Source organism: Falco biarmicus, chromosome 15 (assembly GCF_023638135.1).
Source record: "Falco biarmicus isolate bFalBia1 chromosome 15, bFalBia1.pri, whole genome shotgun sequence".
NCBI lineage: Eukaryota > Metazoa > Chordata > Aves > Falconiformes > Falconidae > Falco > Falco biarmicus.
The window spans coordinates 14,465,468-14,483,904 of NC_079302.1; the positions used below are offsets into that span (position 1 = coordinate 14,465,468).

Below are 18,437 nucleotides of genomic sequence, written 5' to 3' on the forward strand. Positions count from 1 at the left end.
ACACCCAAGTTAATGATGCTTTTTGGAGGTAAGACATATCTCTAGGACAAAGGAGCTGTGTTTTGACCTACCTGCTCCTCTGTCAGCACGTGCCCGCTGACACGTCATGGCAAGAGGTGGAGCAGGGTGTGCAGGCCGCCTGCCCTGAATCACACCGGAGCAAACGGGTAGGGGCTGAGAAAATACAGATTTCTGGGTTTTGGTCTCCACTTTTAGCTAAGATACTGCTAAATTTTTTATTTTTTTTTCTTCCAGGTCTTGATTTTATACGAGCCGAAGGGTTTGTGTTTTCTCATGTTGCTGATGAAGGGATTATAAATGCCTGTGCAGGTAACCTGCTACGGTACAGGAAACAAGTTGGAGCAGAGAACATTCAGATTTTTGCTGATATTAAAAAGAAGCATAGGTAAATAGAAACAATATTTTATGTAAATATTCATGTAATAATAATCTTACATTTTCCTCCATTTTCTGATATTTTTTGTTAATGCCTATTTTGTGTCAGGAAAGTTAATGATATAGGGGGTACTTTATTGTTCAAGCAAGGTGTTGCAATGCTATTAGGGGCTATGTTTAAAAATAAATTTGCACCTGTAAGCCGCAGGTTGCTGCATCTGTGAAATCTGCCGTTGTTTAACCTTCAGGATTTTTAAGTGCAGACTGTAAAAGTTTTGCATCTGTTATTAGGTGAGATTTTGTAAACTTGTGTCTATGGCTGTCACATTTAAAGAAATTTTGTTTCTGGAGGCTAGGCGTCCAAGGTTATTTGTAGTTATACAAGCAGTTGCCTTATAAAAGCATCCAAATTAATATTTTGGCATTTAAAAAAATCTATTCTCTTTTTTCCTTTCCTTCCTGCCAGTAATACTGGTTTCTTCTACTTAAATCAGTGCTGTCTGTGTATAGATTATGTTCTGTGATCATCAAACAGAAGGAATTTATGACAGATTAATCCAGTTTCTTTTCTGCTGATACTCTATCATAACTGTCATATGGTACTTTCAGCTATATAGATGTCACTCTTTGGGTTTTCTTCCCCCAGAAAACCTGCTTAAGTCTTATGTATTATACATGCTAAATTACCCACATACTACACACGTACATTTTAATTAGGTTATCATGAGAATAACCAAGTCTGGAAGATCTTAAATACCTAATAAACAGGTAATAAATTTCAAAATTGAAAGGAAACAATGCAATGTGGTCAAATTAAACTTTTAAGGTCCTTTCAGAGTGGTTTATTTCTAATGATTTCTTAATATATGTGTGTACATATATAAAAATAAAAAATAAAAATAGGTTGCATTAGACTTTTTGTAAAAAAATTGATTGAATCGTGTGATTATTTTTTTTCCCCTTTGGCTTGACAGTTGATGAATTGATATTTGGATTATACCTCCTGTTGTTCAAAGGGTTTGCATTTTAAGAAAGGAAAACTTTTCTTTCAGGCAGACTCATAAGCTAAGAAGGAAATGTTAAAAGACTTGTTGGTTGAGGTTTTTATTGTAGAAAAATATGCCTGCCACTGAGAGCTGCCAGCTTCCTGCTCTTTGTATGGGGAGAAACTATTTTTGTAGTCTGCTTGCTGTGTTATGGTTACTGTCCATGTGCTAGTTTTAGGGTGCCTACTACTCTTAAGCCCCATTTCAACCTCCTTGTATGTATTAGTTACTTCGGCCTGCCTTTCTCCAGCTGCAGAAAGGGAGTTAGTGTACTTTTTCCATCCATCGTTGTGAGTGGAACACACTGTACATGTGCTGCCTCTGAACGTGGCCAGTGTGCCCCTCCTAAGAGCATTGTCCGTCCAGGAAAGAAGCTGGCTCCATTGTGTCCATGTGTCCAATGTGTTTGCCATAGCCACTGATTTCTTCTTGAATGGAAGTACAGAAACAGCAAAGTCAGGTGCTGAACCAGCAATGACTGGAATTCTTTCAATGTTCAGAACTGTTTAAATTAAAAGATGCTATTGCTACAGTTTTCAGACGAAGTGCATCACCCGTATATCAAAGACTGCTGTTGTAAAGCTAGGTTGCAGGTAATTGATGTTTGTAACTGCTGTGTAAGATGATTCCTGTGATTATATCATAGGTAATAACTATACTTTCTGTGAGTTGGACTTCGTGAAATGGAGGGTGTTAATTCTGTTCTAGGCAACAGAATCTGATTTATGAGTGACTGCACATCCACAACTCCCACTTGAAGTCAGAGCGCTGTGTGTGTTCAACATTTCTGAAATACAGGTGCTCCAGATGTAAGCAGCTGTCTCAATTGACATTTGGTAGTTCAGACTTAGTAATCACTCCTTAGAGACAGGGGACCCAAAGCAACAGACTGATCAATTACAGTTCCCTGATGGAACAAGTTGGGATTTTTCCTTTTGTTCATGTCGCAATGTTACTGCCCGGTTTAAAACAGGACACTTGCCCTCTGTCACAAAGGCTGCCTTTTCGTTGTTCTGACAGCGGGGAAGATGAAGAAATGCAGTCTAAACATTCAGCAAGATGGATAACAAATGTGTGTGCCGACAGTAACCGCAGGGTACGCTCCTGCTATTTACAGTGCTCACGCTCTGACTGCAGATGTCAGCGTGTCCGAGACCGCTGCGGCTGCTGAGCTCTTCCTGGCTGATGGGGTTGTACTGACTGGCACCGCTACCGGATTGCCCGCACATCCTCAGGAGTTGAAAGGTGAGAGCTGTCATACGAAGGGCGGGCAACAGGCACTGAATCCACTTCTGGATTAACGTAGAAAAAAAATCCATATATCTGCTGTTCCTTAACGAAAAAAAAAAAGGCGGGGGGGGGGGGGGGGCGGGGTTGGGGAAGAAACTCTCACCGTAGGGTTTGATTTGATACTGCAGAATGAATGTGATGGAGGTGCTATTCAGATTGGCTGTCTTGTGTTTCTAAACAACAATGTGATGGGACAAAAATGACAACTAGTTTCAAACTTTTGTAATACTGAATGATACTGAGGCTTACATGAAAAAAAGTAAAAAAATAAGCAAAATTGTTTTAAATAAAAGACTGTTTCATTTCTACAAAGTCTTAATATAAGTAAAAGCTACTTTATAGTATCATTATAAAACTAACTATAAATCTTTCCACTGAAGAGTTAAGAATTTTTATCTTTCACAATGAAAATGGGAATCCTGTAAGAAAAGGGGCATTTTGGAAAGGCAACTTTCCAAACAGTAATATCAGGGAAAGTTCTGTGTGGAAGATTTTCAGAAAGAATACAAGTTCATTGGTAGATAAAAAGATACTAGATCAAAATGATTTTTAAATGGTGTAGACTTTTTTATCAAGTGAGAGTCATGTGAGCTATGAGTTCTGACCTTTGCAAGTGTTATATGATTCTTCATAGTTTTATATTGGCATAAGTTTGGCCTGTCTTCATGAAACTGGATTGCTTCCATGCTAGAGTTCTGTCATGGGGGCATTTAATTTTCATCAGTAATTTGAATTTAGATGACTGGCTTGAATTTGAGGGTCTCACTACATAAAATAAAATACGTATTTTTTAGCTTTTACTTTTGCTAACGTGCTTTAACTTAACATGTTTTGAAGTTCCAGTGCAGAGTGTATTCTATTCAACTTACATTAGCTCATGAGAGTGAAAAACATGCTTTACTTGGCGTAGATACCTGGACCTCAAATATCTTTTGAAATAACATGAAATCATTCAGTATTTTTACAGTTCTAGCAATATCATATGTGCTTAACAGCATTTAAAATGAATGTTGAACTTGTCAAGATGGGATCTTATTTCATACATATTAAACTTTTTGCCAAATAAGAGATTATAAAATGGCTATGCTTCAATCACCAGTGTTAAAAAGAAAATGATGGCTTGCTCTGAACACTGAGCACTTGAATTAGTTGGGTCTTTCACGATAATAAACTAGAAATGATACCTGGAACAGGTGACCCTGAAGGCTAGGCATATTTTAGAGACTGCAAATTTCGTTGATCTAGTGCTCCATCCCTGCCTGCAATTAATGTCCCCAGCGCTCTTAATGCAGATTAAATAATTTTAAAAAAGGATTTGATAGTCTTACGGAAAAATCCTAGGTTAAATTCTGCTTTCACATACGCATGTGCAACCTCCATTGATTTCCTGCACCGGAGCGAAAACCTGACCTCTAGGCCCATAGGTTTTTCATCACAGGACTCCCAACAGACACCACCATGGCTTCTGCTTTTCTTTCATGTGAACAAACGTGTCAGTCTGTCAGTCTTGTTTTCTTTCTGAGTCCAAAGAACAAAATGAGTCAGAGGTGGCAGCTGTAATGAAGTACACACATTAGTTTAGTGTTTGGATTTGTGCTATAAAAGCAAGAGTCTGCAGATCATGGGTTTATTTTACTTAGGTCACAACAGTTTGGTTGTTAGCAGGCCCTCTCAAGAGAAGGATGTTGGCTTAAAACAGTTAAGAGAATAACTTAAAAATCAATATTCCAGGGTATAAGGAAATGACAAATTAGGCATATCTATGTCAGCAGATTCTTAAAAGGAATCAAATCTACAGTCTACAAAGTTGGTGTTGATGTGAGTGAAATTTTGCATTCCACGAATTTATGCAGCCCTGAAAGTGTTGTATTACGATGATACACACAATTGGGCACCTTTCATCACACTGCAAAGCATCTCTTGAAAGCAGAACCCAGAGACAGATGAGATTTTTGTCATGTCTTTTTTTCAGCTTTGTTGTGAGGTAATATGGAAGTGTTTTTTGCCTTTGTGTCTTTGTGTTGAATTGACTGATTTGTGATGGGGTGTGGGAAATGAGTGTTTCCCTGTCAAGCCAGAGAACTGTGTTTGTAGTTTGTGTCACTGCCTGCTCATAGGCAACCATCAGCGTTGTGCCTCACAGAGGCTGGCAGGCTCTGCTCCAGGACTCCCTGGGTGTACAGCAGGGCACCAGTGGGTGGTGGAGTACAAGGTCTAAAACTCAGACTTCGGGTCATTAAGGAGCAGGTGCTGGGCATTTTGAATTACAATTAGTAAGCGATATTTTCATTTAGGAGGTTGTAGAAGCTTGTTCCAGTTTGCTACGTTGTGAAATGTTCCGTGGTTGGCGCGTGGATCTGTGGATGTAACTGCTGAAATACCAGCTTGGCATCCAGTCTGTGTTTTAAGTGACCAGAGCTTTGTATCGTGACTGCGTAGTTATCTGTTAGCACAAAGCAAACTGCCTCAGCTGAGTAACAGTGGAAAACAGGATGCACCCTGAAACCCAGCAGCCGGCTGTGACTGTCGCCGCCTCAGTTATTTTTCCTAAAAGGGGCATCAAGACTGATTCCCCCCCTCACCTTTTGATGGTACATTTAGGTCGGAAGCGGGGCTGCTGCCTTTGCCGGTATCTTCAGAGAGAAACTGGAGGTGTCAGTCTGATCAGTCTTTTTTGTAAGCCCTAGATTTAATGACAGAAGAAAAAGTCTGCTGAATTAAAAACCTAAAATGTATTACAGTGGAGCATTACCATAAACATAGTGTTGTGTATGGTGCAGTGATTACTGCGTATGGAAAAGCTGTTAAAGAAGAGTGGTCGAGCAAGTTATTGGAACAGTGGCGCTTATTTTTATGCTGCTCTTTGCCATTGTTTTCAAGCTAGGAGCATTTGGCCTTTATTTCATGTAACTTGTGCATACCATAGTTCAAATGCTTTCATTGTGCTTTGCAACCAAGCACTATTTCATTTGATTTTATTAAAGACATATCTGCAGATGTACTGTCACAAGAAAGAGCACAGTGCCCTCTAGTTACAGTTCATTGAAACAGAAACGTGTGAGTTGTGTAAACTTTAGTAGGATCTTGATTACTGAAACATCACAAAATGGTCTCCTTTTCTCTTTGTATAAAAAAAAAAAAAAGTGTAATTGGAAAAAGAAAGCCAAGACAGCCGGGAGATTTAAAGCAAAGCTCTGTTTTTAGAGACATCTTGATAGTGACTGAACACTGCCATGCAAATGTGTATCTCACTGCTGTTACTTTATTTGCTTTTACAGGTTAAAATTTGTATTAACACAGCCGGTAGACAAATCACTTTCTACTAATCAACTTCAGGCCTTGATGTGCTTGGAAATGACTTAAAAGTAGCATCTGTAGCATACTTAATTGCGTAACCCAGTCTCATTGCAGACTGAGTGCTCCCATTGCCATTCTTCACATTGTCATTCTGAATAAATCTCCAGCACAGGAGATGTGTGTGGACTCCATGTGTCATATATGGATCGCAGCAGGAGTTGGATACCTTGCCACTTAGGAAAGCTTTGGGATTTTTTATAGTTTCACAGCAATCTCAGGTTTCGCTGGTTTTTACTCTTTGCCTAGTAAGGCTAAGCTGTTGTCTTACACCCATGTGATCACGCTCTGTTTAATTATTTGGCTCTTCATTTTTCCTACTGATGTGAAATAATTATAAAACAACTACCTGCTAATGTGCCTTATGCACTTGTCATAAAAACAAATATTGACTTGGAATGCAGTTCCCCTGGGAGTACAGTAAAGTACTGTTGCTCAGATCTGCGGTCAGTTGTAGCACCTTAATTATGCATTGGTATCTATGTAAAGCTGGTATTTGTAAGAGTGTGTAGATACTGTATAAATAAAATTCTGATTTTTCTAGAACAGGATCTGAGTAATAATGCTATAAATAACTAAAAATGAATTATTTTGTTGCTGTAAGCTGGATGACTATAAGAATATAAAATATGCATAGAAATAACTACAGTTTTAATCATGTATGCATGATCCATCTGATTTGTTTAAAATTTTCAATAAGGACTGTGGAATGGTTTTACTTTTGTGTTAGAATTTTTGTAAGAAGGCGTTATTGTTCCTAGATGGAAAAATGGTAGGGCATGTGACCTAAAAGAGATTCAAGAGCATTTTTAATTGATCCCCTTTCTTTGGTGAAGTAGGAAGGTGATAAATAATTAGCCTTCCCTGAGGCATTATTAATAAGTTAGACTTCTGATGAAACTTCATTTAAACAGTGTTTTGAAGCAGACTTTTACATGTTGCATGTATGCTTTCCCTAGTTACCTCAGGCTCTAACCATCTTGAATCAGCTTATCACCAATTAAGGCAATTTATATGTTTTTAAAGGTCAGAAATGATGCCTCACAACTTTTCTATAAGCAAAGGTTGAAGTGTCCAGTCCTCTGAGTTAGTCTTAAGACGGTCAGTTCAAAATGAAAGGATTAGAAGGATACTTAGTAATTTTTGAACTGGGATTTTAATTTCTCCTCACCGCCCCCAACCCCGAGGCAGTACTGACTCAAGTTCTGCAGACAATACTCTTAACCTTTTATTTATCTATGGAGACCCTGTCCATGGTCAAAACAGCCGTCCCCTTTTGGTTTTAGTCTGAAAAATGTGAACTACAGTAACTGAGCCATTGATCAGTTTGTGCGCAGTCAGGCCTGCCAGAATGCCTGCATTTCACGGTGAGCGTGAGCACCTGAACCGTGGGCTGAAATCCATCCCTGGTGGGGTGAACTGTAATATTTTGAGCCTTGTTTAGATACTTTGATATTCCAGCTATTTTTTCCTTTTGGAGCCAGCTGAAGGGTCAGGTGATTAAATAACACATACTGTATATAGAAAAAATAATTGGCTTTTTTGTTCAGGTGCCATTCATGGAAAGAGAAGTAGTCATTATCAGTACTATCTTCTGCTTTCTGGTGAACTAGCTGGAGCTATCAACGTAGTTTGTATGGCCACTGCTTACTTTCCTACTTCAAAGTCCCTGAAATTTATCATGAAGTAGAGAGCATGTTCCTTTTTCATTCCCTGTGAATAAGGCCCTTCTTTCTTCACTGAAGATCTTCTACTAGTTGTCAACATAGCATAAATTCAGCAAGGAGACCTGGCAGAAATACACACCAGTCCAACTACCATTATTGTGATTTAAACTGATGACTGAAGAATTGTAATGAGCACAGCTCTGTTGAATAGTTCTGCCACTGTAATGATCTCACCAGACTTCGAAAAAAGGATCTGAGGTGATACAATGAATGGAAACAAGAATGGAATCTTATTCTTGTCGCTGTATTTTGATTACTTTGTGGAAACACTGGGGGAGGTGATTATTTGTATCTTAAGGTGAGGGAAATTGAGAACACAGTTAAGACTCTGCATGGGGCATGGCAGCCGACGTGGTTGGTCACTCCAGTATTAGTAACTCGTTTGTCAAGGCAGTGGGCCTGGTTTGCCTGGAATCTATACTGGGTGCTACTGCAACGCAGTAGTAAATGATGGTACTTTTCCGTGTATGTGTAGTACCTCAAGCACAACGCAGCCTCCGAGCAGGGTGGTAACAGTCACAGTAACAAAAAAAGGTCCTGCTGTGCAAAAACTTCCTCTAGCATCTCTTCTTACTAGGGATGTGGAATAAAAATGAATTTATGAGGGAATATAGTAAAATGCAGTACGTTCTCTGCTAGGCAGTTCAGCGTAATCTTGCTTAAATGTTGTTCCTCGAGCACAGAGAGGGGTACAGGTATGGTACCAAGACCCAACTGATTTCTTCCACAGTGCTGAAACCACCCTCTGGTATGTGGCCAGGAATATCCTTCTGCAGCATTTCATACAATAACAGAATGCAAAACAAAATAAAAATGAGATTTTTCTTAATAGGTGTTCAGAACTGAAGCTGTTTTTTCTAAAGAAGTTGCATCATTTTATAGTAGAAGTAAGAAATACCGTGATCATGAGTTTCTTGATACCTTTCCTTATTGTTGAAAAACTACACAAATTAGTCTTGATAGTCTCAAAGATAGAACTTAACCCTAATTTTGGTTTTCTTCTCTTCAGAGGTTAAACATGCTGTGAAGATTCCTGTGCTGATTGGGTCTGGAGTGACTCTGGAGAACGTGAGGAATTACTTGGATGCAAATGCTTTAATAATTGGTTCGTATTTCAAGAAAGAAGGTTATTGGGCAAATGGTGTTGATCCTGACAGAGTAAAGAAATTTATGGAACACATAAGTAAACTGAGAGAATGAGGTTGTTGGTAAACAGTAATTTTTTGTGTGTATGTATAAATGCAGTAGGATACATCATACAGAATTAAAGCACAAATGTGTGCTTGAATAGCTAATAAAATTAAATGAAAAAGCATGCCATCTCTGTAACTAGCTGGGAAGCGTGGTGACACTTTACAATAAACTGGTGCTCTGATGTTTGTTTCTAGGCAGCACATTTCTGTGGCACTCAAAGCCGTTGTCAATGCGAAACCAACTCTCCAAAGGCTTGTGTAATACATTCTCTCCTATAAGTAAAATGCTTATGGAGGTTAAGAATTCGTAGTAAATATTCATCACAGGTGAGCTGAGTTTTGTTTTGCCTGTGAGTACAATAGGATGCCCTGAGTTTACAGCTAAGAGTATTGCAAATTGGACAAGGTAATTAGCCTTCCAGTTTCCTCATCTGTAAAATGATGATAATAGTACATACGACACACAGGTTGTAAGACATAATAAATGAATGTACAGCACTTTCGTCTCTTCAAATGAAGGGCTCTTTTAAAGTTCAAGATCATTATTTTTTCATTAAATTGTGCATTTATTACAAAAATGTAGTAATTGTATACCATAGAGAAATGTAAGATAATTGGGAAATTGATTTACTTACAATACTTACTAGACAATAAATGTAAATATTTGATTACATTTCAAGTAGAATGGGAATTTAATCAAAATGTTTTTGCAAAAATTGGAAATTTTAATAAAGGTTTATTATTATTTTTGAGCAAGTTCTTACAGCTTTGTACCTCTCCAGACTAGTATTAGTGATGTTAAAAACAGCCAGGTTCCTTCCAACACACAATGTGTAATTATGATGGAAACCTTTCTACCACAGCTGACAGGTAAACACAGATTTTCATTTTTCCTGTAAAATGTAGAGGAAAAATATTACCGTTTCACTGTATGTTTTAAGAGATTCCCCTTGAATTTGATCCGTTAGCTCTAAGGAAGTTTAAAAGAACTCAATGAATACCTGTTATGTCATGGGTGTTTAAAATGTGGGTGCATGTTTTCATTCCTTGGGACTGGGAACTAAGTTTGTCCTCTGGGGTCTCTCTCTCTTTCCTGGACATCCATGCATCAGACTTCTGATGCTAATGAAAGTTATATCGTAGATATCAAAGCAAGTGTGCAAACATATTTTTTGTCAACTGGCAGAGTGCCTGTGCTTCTCTGAACAAAAGATACCTCCTCCTTCCAAAGGCAAAAAGATTTTCAGGAGGTTTAGTTTCATTAACATAATGGGATTCCAGAACATCGCAGTATGAGGTTGTCTTCTCCTTGGATTTCTTTTTCCTGGACTAGTCTGTCTCCAATATGACTCCTGTCAAAAGCAGTGAAATGTCTTTGGTGTGCTGACCTTCTGGAAAAGAGATTCTTTAGACCTTATGACAACCTTGGCGTTCTTCTGATTTTCTCTCTTTTCCTTCTAAACATGCTGACAGAGCTTCAATGCATAGAAATGCTTTTAGGGGCCTGTTTATTGTGGCTGGCACTACTTTGTCCAAGTCCACATTTACACAGGTGTTTTAATCTGCTGTGTGTTTGGGCTTCCATAAAACCCAACAGTTCCATCCCAACCACTTGTCCCCACAGTTTCTCTTGTGCCGGCAGCAGTATTCGTGTGGCCTCACGGGGTAGGAAGCTGATTCTAGCTGAAAGCTAACCCAGTCTTGTGCCAGCCATACTCCTGGAGACAGGGCGTGAATTTAGGTCGTTTTAAGTCAATTTAAGTCTTCCTCGTTCCTTGCATCTGCAGCTCTAACTCCAAGTTGCTGGTATAGACAGTGCAGAATTATTCGAGGATCATGAAGATGCTTTCTAAATCTCTTCCGCACACTCATTCACCCACAGCATATTTACCAGGTAAAGCGTTGATCTGGTTTAATCTTTAAGCTCTTAGCCTGAGTAATGGGTGCCATCTGATCTCTTTATTGTGAAAAGCACCACAATGTGTGAAAAAAGAATGAATTTAGATATCATAATATCATTGTGCTTAAATCAGTACATATTTTTCACCTTTGTGTGTTTAGGACGGTTTTCTGCCTTTCACAAGTCGCATATATTTCCATACATCATTGCACAGAAGATTTAATGATGGTTGTCCCAACAAATATTTTCTAGTACAATTGTTGCTAACTTGAAAGTTATTTTCAGTAAGCCTGTGAGCTAGGAAGGCTGACATGTAAGCAGTGAGTACTAGCCAGTGCTCTAGTGCCATAAGAAGAATAAGCATCTTCAAGAAGTCAGCTGAAAACTACAACGGATACACTGATAAGGACAGTTTAGTGATGATAAATGTTTTTAAAGAAACTGATTATAGTTACCAAAAGTTGTATGCATCACCACGAGTGTGAAAATGTAATGTGTTACCAGCACGTTTCTTGGTTGGGCTTCCACTCATTCACATCCTGGAAACTCAGAAGTGGCTGGAAGTCAAACGGGTTGTCATCTGAATAAAAGTGGTGGTGAGGAGAACTACTTCAACGCTGTGTGCAAGGTCTAAATGAAGTAATGCCATATGCAGTAGTCTTTGTAAGACAAAAACCCTAATGAGTTGGTGTAATACTCATAACATGCGATGATTACTGTAGACAGCACTTTCACTGTCAGGATTTCATTTAACATACCACTGTGCAACACTTAGGGAAGAAACAGGCCATAAGTTAGGTCTGTAGTGTTACACATGAATAGTAAGTGCAGAATTTAGGGAACAGAAATAAAGGAAAGCTGATTTTAAAGCCTGGAAATGTGACTGATCACCAACTCTTTATCATTCTTTGTGCCGAAATTATTTGTCTAGCAGCATTAAGCATCTGCTTGCCTGTTTCTACACAGATGCTGTAAGTAGAATTTGACCTTTTGTTCAGAAAGTGTTTGAATATTTAACGTAAAAATATTAAGTTATCAGAAAGGCTGTCTCTTCTGGGAAGACTGTTCAATTTTTATACAGCCCAAGTTGTTAAAGTACTTTGGAGCATGAACAACTTCAGAGCAGAACAAAGAGGCAGTGCTAATGTGTAGAAACTCCAGAAGTAAATAACAGCTGTTCAAGAAGACTTCTATTAAATATGTATTAATTAATTTGAAGTGCATCACTTAAATATGTGAAGAGATTATCTTGTGTTAATTTATGTTAAAACACACAGCACTTGTTAGCCTCATTACAGTATCCTAAGCATATCCTATGCTATCACCTCATCCTACATTGAGCATTTTGTTGGGTGTTGATTGCTTTCGATTTGCCCTTTTCAAATGTCAGATAGTGGCCTCCCCTTCTTGTTGGAGCTCTTCTTTCTCTCAGGGTTTGCTCTTGCATAGTTACTGTACTTACTCTTGTCTGTTCTGTGGTGAGCAGAAAAAAACCCTTAAAAATAGATTTTGAAAATGTAACAGTAATTGCCCACCTGAATTTCACATGTGGTTCTCACTCTTAACTTATGAACCAGCAGAGAGAATGTAAGTGGCCATTTGTACCAAACTCACTTTACATGAGTCATCGTCTTTAGTACAGGGAAGATGCCTAGAAAAGTGGGGGTCTTTTTAGTGGAATTATAGATAAGTAAAACTCACTGGTAATAATAGACTTTGTGGTCTAAATTAATGTATAAATCTTAATGTAACCTCATTCCATTCATAAAATTGGAGTATTTTTATCTGGATCTAAGACAGCAAATGTGTCTTTTGCCTATGTTGGTCCTGAAAATATGTAAGCTTGTAAGATTTACAGATAATTTTCAGAGAATTTTCTTCCCTGTGTCATTTAGGCAGCTGAACCAGCTGCTACGCTGTTCTTTCATCCTATTATTTTGACTCCGCAGAATCCCTGATTACAAGTTGGACTCCAGTTCTTGTTTCCTGCACCTATTCCAACAAATTCCTCACTGGGGGGAAACTGAGCAATATAAAGGGCTTGCAGGCAGGTGCTGGCAGAGCAGGAAGGGGGAAGGAAACCAAAATATTTGGCTTTAGCAAAGTCTTGAAGTCCATGACAAATTGCTGCATTGCATGGTTCTCCTGAGAGAAGTGAATGGGGATGTTTGCTGTAGTTTCAGGCTGTTTGCAGCCTCTTCAGTTAAGACTCTGTGAGTTCACACCTAGGTTATGTTTCAAAGAGTGTCTCTGCTGGTATGTGTACTTAGGGAGGCATTTTTCCTAAATGAAAGCTGAAGTTTGGCAGGATAATTGTGGCAGTAAGGGGTGATATCTGTAGCAAAAGCCATGCTTGGAATTCACAGCTCTTAGGTTTAAGGGGAGATTTAGAGGTATGTATCTTCAAAAATAAACCATTAAAGGTTTCATTTCACTTAAAATTTCACTTGCTGCGCCTTTGCCCTAACATCCAGTCAGTGTTCGCTGTGCTGAGGAACTTGGGAGTTGAGTTTAGGAGCAGAGCAGTCTGTGACTTTTTTCTTGCACATTTGCAGCACTTGGATATCTAAGTGACCTAAATCATATATTTTTCAGGAACTGTGGAGAATTGGGCTGAGATACTCTTTTAATGGGCTAAAATGCCATGGTGTGTAGTAGAATTGACCCTCCCCTCCACTCTACTGCAGGAATACCATCAGAACTTAAAATCCTTTACAGGGAGACAGAGCTGGATTCCTGCCATAGAAGTGTCAGGGAAAGCACCCAGATAGCTCTTTGCTTTTATAAGAACCAGTGCTTGTATTGGGGTTTGCAAGAAATTGTTCATGTTGAGGTAATGCAGAACTTACTTTTTTTCTTCTACTCTAACCATTGACTCTTAGTGACAAGGATTATTTGATCCCTTGAATGCTTGTTTTAGGGATAAAAAGCCGGTTGTGTGTTAGACTTGTGTTAGGACTAGTAAGTTCGGTCACATTGTTCTCATGTTGTGACTGATTAGGAATCTTCCGTTGAGAAGTCCATACTTGGTCAATTTGAAGTTGAAAATGTTGCATAGTTTCCTGACTGCATTCATATTGCTGACTTCGTCTGTCGAAAAGTCTTTGACACTCGCTCGCTCAGGTCCGGACAGACCTATTCAGTACTTCCCTTGGATTATTCTTTATCTGACAAAGTTACAACTTGCCTGTGCACTATCTCAGACTGATGCCTTTGGGGCACTGAAGTATTCCAGCCTTCAAAGCTGCGTCCCTTTCACCCCTGTGCTTTGCTTGCAGTCAGAGAGTCATCGCTCCTTCCCGTCAGCCTCTGTAGGTCTGCAGCGAATCGAGGAAACGGAGGCAGCAGCTGAACTAAATGTAAGGCCAGATGGTTTCTGGTGAAATGTTGAGAGTAATAGATGCTGTTTCACTCCAGTCTTCAAATGCACAGATAATTTTAGGGAGAAAAAGAGCCTTTCTGCAATGCAAATAGGAAAGCCTTTCACATGAGGCAAAAGGGTTGCAGTTCACATCGTCTGTTTCTCTGCTTACAGTTTGAAGCTTCAGAGGTAGTAAAGGTAAGGTCAGCCTAAGATGTTGCTTGCTGAACAATTCAGCATAGGAAAATATGCATGAGGCTAGTTACCTTGATTAAAAAAATCTGTTTATCTTAACAGGTAGGTTTCTTTCAAGATACCAAAAAGGGATTTTTCTGATTTGGGCTGAAACTACTTCTGTCTAACTTGCCTCTTTCCTGTCACTGTCCAGATCTTCATTGTTTCACAAAGTAAATTGAGTGTCAGACAGCAAACATTAGTGTTCCATAACTTCTTTTTCTGAAAGATGTCACTCTTCTTGAAATGAATGTGACAAAGATGCTGTTTGGTTGCATGGATCACTGGGTTATTGGGTGCTTTGCATATTAAAATGCAACTTCTTCTGTCCTACTACCTGTGGAAAGGGAGATGGAATATCCAGTGTAGGGGGTAGCAGCTGAGGAATGAGTGGGTATTTAAGACCTTTTTATTACTTAATGAACAACATTAAATGCTAAAGTGTAAGTTAAGTGTACAAGACGTTTTAAATATGTAAATTTGCCAAATCTGATACAAAGTTAAGTACTCAAAGTAGTAGTTAAACTCAGAATTTTTTTACTTTGTACCAGTCACTATATTAGCTGTGCCATGTCATACTGCTGTCAGAATGAGGTCACAAAGCAGAAGACATTGATATCATTTCATACAAATGTCGGAGGAATCCCAAATTAACAGTAAACAAGGATGAAAAGGAAGGCAGCACAGTAAGGGCAAGAAAAGACGCTTAAGTTTCCCGCAGTTCCTGCCTCATTGTTTGTTCCAGCTTCCTGCTTTTTTCAGTTTGCCTCTCAAGCCTTTCTTGTGCATATACATAGATTATAGTATGCAGAAAACTAAGAATAAGCTGAAGGCAGAAACTGACTTAATGAAGACATTCTTGTGCTAGAGAAAAGATTTTGTTGTCCACAGATGCGCAAAGAAAAATAGAAAAGCAGCTGCCCTTAGAAATGGAGTAAAAGTAGAGATGAGTGCCACGTCATGATGCTTTAGTCAAAATCTGATGCGTTGAAAGTCTTTGAGAGGATCTGTGCTGTTGTACAGGGATATAACCAAGAGGGGGAAACAATAAGTCTCTGCTGAAAAATACTGTGAATCTCATGTCTTAGACACTATCCTGAATAGTGTTGACTTCTTGTCAACTGTCAGCTGGAAAATAAGGATGAAAGGAAATGGCTTTCAACTGTTCTGTTATGGATGACAATATTAATCATCAGTTTTGTGTCGGAAACTTCTGTTTCCTTAAGGCCAAAACTATAGAGGTATGGTTGTGCGCTGTCATCTTCCAGAGGAAGATTGTGAAGGGCAGAGGTCCTCATCTCATTAGTCTCCATCTCCTCTGCAGGTAGTTGGTTTGACTTTTCTGAAAGCCTTTGTGGGCAGAGACAGCATAAAGGTGATGGGAGAAATTCATGTGGCAAGTGAATGGGTAGGTGAGATGAAGTAGAGCTGAGATACAACGATCAAATGAAGGCTTCCTGGGTCACCTGGCCTGCAGAATTAAGAAACTAGGGATGTAGCTGGTTGGTACTGTGTTATTAAATTTACACAGTATTAGCACTATACCCGTGAGGTGATGAGTACTGGAATTTGGGTGAACTAGGATGGCTTATTTTATTCCTTGCACTGTCTGTTTAAAGCATCAACTGAAGCATTCACGAGAGCAAATGCAGCTGGTGGCATTTGGGCTGTAGAAATTACAGTCTGTAATACTTTTCTAATAGTAATTTGAGAGCTTAAAGAATTACGTGAATAATATTTCAATCGGGCATTGAAAACCGTCAAGTTTCAGGAAAGAATTTTTTTGACACTGCCTTGATCAAATAGCCAAAAATATTATAGGATCCCTCTGAAGCACTAACCATGGCTGCAGCAAAATACCCGGTGAAATAGATCAGTGGTCCAATCTACTTTGACACCTCCTATGTAACTAAAAATAGGAGAAATAGAAGAGAAAATTTGTAGGGCTGGTAGTGGCTTGTATTTTTCAATAATTTATCAAGATTCGAGAGCACAGATTTCCTTTGGGAAATATTAGTTCTTAGGTTTACAAAGTGCCTCAGTTGTAAATACCCATAAAAATGACAATTTGGTAGGTCGTATTTATTCTTAAGCGGGTCAAAGGACATTAGCGTATTCCTACTATATAAATCTGTCAAGTACAGAATTTCTTTATGCTCCCAAATCACAAAAGCGCTTCTTACAGTCAAGGAGAAAATGTCATATTATTGCCAATCAAGGACAACAAGCAAGCATATCGATCTCTACCCAATAACTTTTGCCCTGCTCTCTAAGTTTTTATTACTGAAACTGGACACATCAAGGGATTGGATTTAATATATACATATAGTACTGATTTATTACAGGGGGAGAAATACAGTCTGGCCTTACTTCTAGCTCAATATTTTAACGCTTACTGTATTCCTTGCATGGAAGCTTGCAATGACTTTTTCTACAGACAAGGTGTATAACTTTCAGCTGTCCCTGGATGTGCACAAATCTTCAGCTCACGTAGGTGTATTGGCTGTTACAGGTGTGCGTACATCCTGCGTTCTGCAGTCTCACTCTTCAGTCTGGATTTTAAGAGTTTATGTATGTGGAAGTCTGTAGCAGGGTTGCTGTTTGAAAGGCTTAACTAAAGATAAGCTTGGGGAGGTTGGGGGGCATATAGGCTTGCTAGGCCAGGTCTGAAGATGGGTTGGCTTTTGTCTCTGTGGAGCTGTGTATGTAAAGCCTGATGTATAAGGGCTGTTTCCTAGTCACAGGTATTGGAATGCAGCAGAGAGCTAGCATCGTCCTTCTTGGACCCTTTTGTTGGTAAAATTTCTTATTTTTGGGGGGCCATTTTTTGTTGATAACTGGAGATCACTGCAGAGGATTTGATCCACTCCACAAACTCAGCATCTTTGAACTCTCTGTATACAGTGATAACCATGGCTTATGGCAGAGGTATGATCAATTAATTACTTCTTGGAAGGCAAGTGTACCTACAAAATTGAAGGGAAAGATTTTCACCACAGAATTCCGGAACAGTGGACGCTGGAAGGAGCATCATTTAGACCGATCCCTCTGCTCAAAACACAGTCAACCAGAACAGGTTGCTCAGGATCCTGTCCAGACAGGTACTGAACATCTGCAGGGATGGAGTTTCCACAGCCTCTCGGTAACCTGTTCCAGTATTTTCAGTGGTCAAAAGTAAGCTACGGAGTTAAAAATACAGGCCATGTAGGTCAGCATGAGCAGCTATCTACTAATTTTGCTATGATAAATGTATGAAACGGGTATCCTAGAGAGCAGCCAGCACTCTGTTATTGTGTAATTGTAAGTCCTGCTGGCTTTTTTACCTATCTGGGCAAAAGAAGTGAGTTTTTACTGGTCTTTGGCCTCTTAAGAGCTGGGCAACCCTTCCACAGAATAAATGGATGCAGAAGTTAACTGATGGATTTGCTACTCGTGTTCATAATGATGGGGATAGAACTGAAAGACCACACCCTACTCTGTGTTATTCCCTGATGGAGCAGGCAGAGGGACATATCGCAGATGTGTCCTCCTCCAGCCAGCTGTTTTGTCAAGAGGTTATGTTCAAGGATTAGTATGTTTGTCAAGATTTCCAGATGTCTGGTAATGCCAGCCTTTTCTCGGCATGTGAGCAAATCCTTTCTACTGGGCAGGTATAGCAAATTCGCCACTTGCTGGAAATGCCCACTTCCCATGGTATGCACTCGTGGTAAATCTGATGTGGCTGTGGCTCTTGTGCATGTGCCCTCCTGTGGATTTTCACAAGCACAACAAACTGGATGTGTCCCAGACATTTCAGATTAACTGTGCATGTTCAGGCCATCTGTGTGACACATATACCACAGGTCTAGCGATGCTTTAAGGGCTGGACACAACACATCGATGACACGGCTCCTGGTGGTGCATTTCAGTATAGAGGGAGTTCAGAACAGGCTCATG

General features: G+C 39.3%; 1 protein-coding gene across 4 annotated transcripts in view; it reads left to right on the plus strand.

Moving 5' to 3' along the window:
- C15H19orf12 (chromosome 15 C19orf12 homolog) overlaps nucleotides 1–18,437 on the plus strand; it is a 57,963-nt gene that overhangs the window by 15,824 nt on the left and 23,702 nt on the right. For 2 of the 4 annotated variants that reach the window (XM_056360816.1, XM_056360817.1), the window contains 4 exons: nucleotides 256–406; nucleotides 2,560–2,687; nucleotides 8,823–8,918; nucleotides 9,202–9,281. In XM_056360816.1, the coding sequence (XP_056216791.1) occupies nucleotides 256–406; nucleotides 2,560–2,687; nucleotides 8,823–8,918; nucleotides 9,202–9,281 (455 nt within the window). Of the gene's footprint in view, nucleotides 1–255; nucleotides 407–2,462; nucleotides 2,688–8,822; nucleotides 8,919–9,201; nucleotides 9,282–18,437 lie in introns of those variants that run through there. The other 2 variants (XM_056360819.1, XM_056360818.1) reach the window with 2 other exon arrangements.